The 1,361-nt window shown below is 35.8% G+C and overlaps 1 protein-coding gene across 1 annotated transcript; it reads left to right on the top strand.

The window, feature by feature from the left end:
- Positions 1 to 301: 301 nt before the first annotated feature.
- Positions 302 to 656, top strand: LOC111384830 (the record flags this gene model as incomplete). Its single annotated transcript, XM_023009163.1, has 2 exons — positions 302 to 518; positions 567 to 656. Coding segments are annotated over exons 1-2 (307 nt in total), but the record flags the coding sequence as incomplete, so codon positions are not given.
- Between the last annotated feature and the right edge of the window lie 705 nt (positions 657 to 1,361).

Below are 1,361 nucleotides of genomic sequence, written 5' to 3'. Positions count from 1 at the left end.
TGTTGCATTGTCTACCAACGATGGGAAGGTGGTGATTGATTTTCTAAAGTAAAATATTTTCACCCGCTTTGGCACACCGAGAGCTATAATCAGTGACGGGGGCCAACATTTCTGCAATCGCCAATTTGAACAGTTGTTGACTAAATATGGCGTTAAACATCGTGTAGCCATTGCATATCATCCTCAAATCGACGGACATGTTGAAGTGTTCGATAGGCAATTAAAGTGAATACTTGAAGTCACAGTAAGCTCTTCACGAAAAGATTGGTCTAAGAAGATGGACGACACCTTGTGGGCCTAAATGACTGCATTTAAGACTCCTATAGGGATGTCACCATATCGATTGGTTTTCGAGAAGGCATGCCACTTACCTCTTGAGATAGAACACCATGCTTATTGGGCAATGAAGAAATTGAATTTGGACTTGAAGGTTGCGGGTGAAAAATGTTTATCACAACTTAATGAGCTGGATGAGCTCAGAATGGAGGCCTATGAAAATTCAAGACTCTATAAAGAATGTACCAAGAAGTGACATGATATGTATATTCAAAGGTGTGAATTTATAGTGGGGCAAAAAGTGTTACTGTACAACTCTAGGCTTAAGCTATTTTCAGGAAAGCTACGATCGAGATGGTCTGGTCCCTACTATTACACAGGTATTTTCACATGGAGTAGTTGAGATCACTCATGACAGTAAGAGGACATTTAAAGTCAATGGACAGCATTTGAAGCACTATTGGAACAACGATTTCTCAAAGAAAAAGTCTATCGTTCATCTTAGACCACCAGAATGACACAATACGGTAAAATCGAGCTATCGACTATAACCTATCGCTGGGTGGGAGGCAACCCACTGTATCCTTTTAAATTTAATTTATTTTGCTTTTTTGCATCAGATTAGGAATTGTTCAATTTTATTTTTCAATTTTTTTTAAATTAGGTCATTGATCATCCATACATGTTAAAAGAGTCCAAGCACTGTCCACACGAGTCCCTACACATCACACATGAGTTCGGGTTGATTGGAGCTATTTTTAGTATTTGGGGGTGTAATTCACGCATTTCAAGGCAAAAGTTTATTTTCAAAATTTCAAATGTCAATGCATGATTGTGAATTTAAAAAGATTTTGGTTTCGAACACTAAATTTATGCTCTATGTATACCCCCAAAATGTTTAAAAATGTATCTTTGAAAAATTGGGGTCATTGAGAAGTCAGACCGACCACTAAATTGAAAACCAAATTTTGGGATAAAATTTAATCAAACTAGTGATTTTGGGAGAATTGAATATATTTTTTTTCAAAGTTGTTTTTTTATTATTTTTAAATACATTTTCCTTTTTTTAGCATGTTAAAAAAAAA

The sequence above is a fragment of the Olea europaea genome, unplaced genomic scaffold (genome assembly GCF_002742605.1).
Source record: "Olea europaea var. sylvestris unplaced genomic scaffold, O_europaea_v1 scaffold30194, whole genome shotgun sequence".
NCBI classification, from domain to species: Eukaryota; Viridiplantae; Streptophyta; class Magnoliopsida; order Lamiales; family Oleaceae; genus Olea; species Olea europaea.
This window is presented reverse-complemented; position numbering and strand designations above follow the sequence as displayed.